Below are 4,040 nucleotides of genomic sequence, written 5' to 3'. Positions count from 1 at the left end.
AAAAAAAAAAAAATCTCTGCATCTCCCCAGTTTTCTTGAATTACAATTTGAGAAATACTGTTCTATATTTTCTGCATTTGGGCAGATACAAATGAAGCAGAAAACACCGCCTCCACCACCTAACACACAAGATGTCAGTGAGTTTTGCTGATATTACACTCAGAAACATGAATCAGTTATGAGGTGAATGTAAAACACAGGGACAAACAGCCAGAGTTCTGAGAGGAGCACATGGAGAGATCCCCATGTTCCCAAGCAGGAAGGCTCCACAAGGAGGCAGGGTTAGAGCTGAGTCTTGAAGATTAAATAGGATTAGAAGAGCAGATAGGAGCAGGCTTTCCAGACAGGGAAAATAGAAGATATGCCTGAATAACAGTCCTGTTGTAGCAATTTTTTCACATGACCTTTAGAACTTTGACTTAGTTTTAGTTTCTTCCATGATGCCAACTTTTTGTAAAGACGGTAGACAACTAGAGGGGGTAAAGTGGAGGAAAGAAAATTATCACTGATCCTTTTCTCCTGTAACCCAAGACCAGTGTTTCCTAGATCTTGATACTAGCATTGTTGAAAGTACTTTTGGCAGGAAAGTAAAGAAGAAAAAAGTTAATATATGATAACTAGATTACTTAACATTGGTTCCTGAACTATCACTTAGTAATAGTTCCTAAAGAAAACAATGGTCTCCTATAATATTTTCTGTTCTTGCTTGTATCATTTCAGAATCTATGCTCCTGCTTTTTGATATGCCAGGGAGGGATAATTCCTTCCTCTAGCTCCTCTTCCTCTCTGAAACAATATTTATTTAAAGCAGTGCCCCCACATTTTCCTTTCCATTCATCCCTACTGGGACTCCCTGACTTATTTCAGTTGGTTCCTAGTGCTGCTTCCTTTACAAATTACACTTTGTAGTCTTGATTAGATTTGCTTGTTTATTTAATGTAGGTTTTTGCCTTTTTGTCTCAATCTTCCAATATAGGTCTATTGAGGGAAAAAACAATCTAATAAAATCCCAAATGGAGAAAATAAATAAATAAATAAATAAATAAATAAATAAAACAATGCCCCCAAATTATTGTCTGAAAATGTTGGTAATGGACATTTCAATAAGGTAGCAAGGTCAGGCAATGCTTTGGCAGGTAGAAACTTTAATAGTGGGGCCTTGAGACCCCTACCAATGAATAGGAACAACCATCTTTAAAAAATTTTTTCTAAGCAAACACACACACACACACACACACACATATATATATATATTTTTTTTTCTTTTTTTTTGAGACAGAGCCTCAAGCTGTCACCTTGGGTAGAGTGCTGTGGCATCATGACTCACAGCAACTCCAACTCCTGGGTTCAAGCAAGTCTCCTGCCTCTGCCTCCCAAGTAGCTGGGACTACAGGTGCCTGCGACAACGCCCGGCTATTTTTTGGTTGCAGCTATCATTGTTGTTTGACGGGCCTGGGCTGGATTTGAACCAGCCAGCTCAGGTATATGTGGCTGGAGCCTTAGCCACTTAAGCCACAGGAGCTGAGCCTAAACACATATATTTTAATTACACAATGCACGCTTAATGAAAAGGCTTGGAAAATATTACAAATCTCAAATAAAAATAGTACATTTAATTCCATCAACAAAACATTCATATTCAATTTCAATTCAAACATTCAATTCAATTCAAAACATTCAAACATTCAATTCAATTCAAAACATTCAGTATTCATATTTCAGTGAGTGTTTTGATAATCCATAGGAATAGGCGTGCGTATGCGCATATGCACACATAGACACACACGCACACACGCACATGCATACATACACAACTCAGCAGAAGTTTCAGGAGAAATGTTATTTTAAAAATTGAAAGCGGGGCCTGTAGTTTATTTTTTACAATGTATTAAATGGCTAGCACAGTGTCTGACAGTATCTTACACAGTGTCTGCTCAATAAGTTGTTTGTTATTGAATAAAGCAAGAAAATATTTCTCTTCATTAATAAATTAGATTACCTGATGGTTAAAAAGCATTAACAAAACAGAGTAAAAATAAAACAAGGACAAAAATAAGTGATCTCTACTTAGAAGGCCTAAAACTTGACCTCAAAAAAAAAAAAAGACACAGAATTGCTGCAAGATTTTTCTTTCTATTTTAATGCTATCCTTTCTAACCTTTCAGAAAGGAATCCCCTAAACCCAATTCCACTGCCTCCTCAGCCCCCCTTAGTAATTGAATTTCCCATTTCACTATCTTTCACACAGTTAATCATGTTGAAAAATGTAAGGGCCAAAGACTGTGTACATTTCTGCTCTGGTGTGTGAAAATGTCATTAATCCAATCTAAATCTTGCTGAAAAGTCTTTTGTCATCTTTTCTAGAATCAACTGTTTATATTCCAGAGGCAGAATACAAAATAGGGGAAGACATTGGGGAGCTTTCGATTCCAGTAAGACGTTCCGGAGATGCAAGCCAGGAACTAATGATCACTTGCTCTACACATCAAGGTATGAGGCTCTGTGGGGTCCTTGCATGCAGCAGTGAGATGATCACAAAGGGGCTGTGTCACCATGCTGGGATCAGCACTGTAGCAAGCATGGCAGTGAAGGTGCTGGGAGACCTTCACTGTCCACTCCTGGCTGCTGACCTCCTCCAAAAGTGAGCAGAAGTCCTTTGAGCTGGCCTCCTCAACTAGGGATAGAATTTCATTCAAAATTGGAATAAGGGCCAGACATGGTGGCTCACACCTATAATCTCAGCACTCTAGAAGGCTGAGGTGGGTGGATTGCTTGAACTCAGGAGTTTGAGCCCAGCCTGAGCAAGAGCAAGACCCCATTTCTAAACAACAAAAAAAATAGCCAGGCATTGTTGTGAGCACCTATATCCCAGCTACTTGGGAGGCTGAGACAGGAGGATCTTTGAGTGAGCCCAAGAGTTTGAGGTTGCTGTGAACTATTATGCCATAACACTCTACACAGGAGGACAGTCTCAAAAAAAAAACTATTGTTCTATAGTAAAATGTTTTAAGTTCATGTAGAACTTACAAATTCAATAGTTGTTGGCCTTGTTTTATTCTTCAAATCAAACTCATCCATCTTTTTCTTCTCATTAATCACATTCTTGTTAGAAAAGTGTTATTAGGAGAAGCAGCCGATGAAGAGCAAACCACAGAACCTAACCCAAATGAACATGATTATCATTGAATCGTTCTGTGGTTTTTGGTTAGCCCCAAGTCAAGTGTGTTGAGGTTTTTAAATGATTAACTTTATCGAGTTGAAAAGGTCAGTGTGGTAAACCACAAGCAAAGGACCCAGCCCCACCTCTCCAATGGGACTTTTTCTCTGGGTCATGCTAAGAAAAATGTAGAAAGTAGATTATTATGAAAAAGTTCCAAGCATATCCAGGTGAAAGACTTTTTCCTATTTTTCCTTTTAGAAAACACTGTCTTGGTCTATTTGATTACAGTTGTGTCTACAGGTTGCAGAAGTTATACTTTGCATCTCAGAGGTTTGGAGGGAGAATCACTTTTTCCTCTTCTCAAGTATAAATCTATTGCTTAAAAATTCCTTTACTGTACTTATGCTGGGGGTAAACTCAGTTTTTTGTTAATCAGAACATGCCTTTATTTCAACTCCCGTCTTGAAATTCTAGATTGGCAGTTACTTTCTCCCCACATTTTGATGTTATTGTTCCGCTGTCTTCCGGTGTCCCACCTGCTCTGGGAGGGACAGCAGCTTCTGAATGGGAATTCCTTCTATAGGTTATGGATGGGGTTTGGGGTTTTGAGTTTGAGTTGTATTTTCTTTCATTTTTGTATTTTGGTTTTCTTTTTTTTCCTTTGGTTTCTGATAACTTTTTGTACTTCCTATAGGCACAGGAGGGCCAGAATAATAATTTTTTTTAGTTGTTTGTAATGTGAGGGCATCCTGGAGTGCCTAACTGGCCAAACTGCTGGGAACAGAACCCCAAGGAGTCCTCTAGCTAGAAACTCTCATGCTGTTCCAGGCCAGCACCCTTCCCTCTCCCTCACTTCCCCTACCCTATCACAGACCGTCTT

The 4,040-nt window shown here is 38.9% G+C and overlaps 1 protein-coding gene across 1 annotated transcript in view; it reads left to right on the top strand.

Annotated features, from left to right (window-relative positions):
- FREM3 (FRAS1 related extracellular matrix 3) overlaps positions 1–4,040 on the top strand; it is a 90,347-nt gene that overhangs the window by 53,589 nt on the left and 32,718 nt on the right. The window contains exon 5 of the mRNA XM_012805412.1: positions 2,365–2,490. Within this exon, the coding sequence (XP_012660866.1) occupies positions 2,365–2,490 (126 nt within the window). The remainder of the gene's footprint in view (positions 1–2,364; positions 2,491–4,040) is intronic.

Source organism: Otolemur garnettii, unplaced genomic scaffold (assembly GCF_000181295.1).
Source record: "Otolemur garnettii isolate 467f Iridium unplaced genomic scaffold, OtoGar3 scaffold00041, whole genome shotgun sequence".
NCBI lineage: Eukaryota > Metazoa > Chordata > Mammalia > Primates > Galagidae > Otolemur > Otolemur garnettii.
This window is presented reverse-complemented; position numbering and strand designations above follow the sequence as displayed.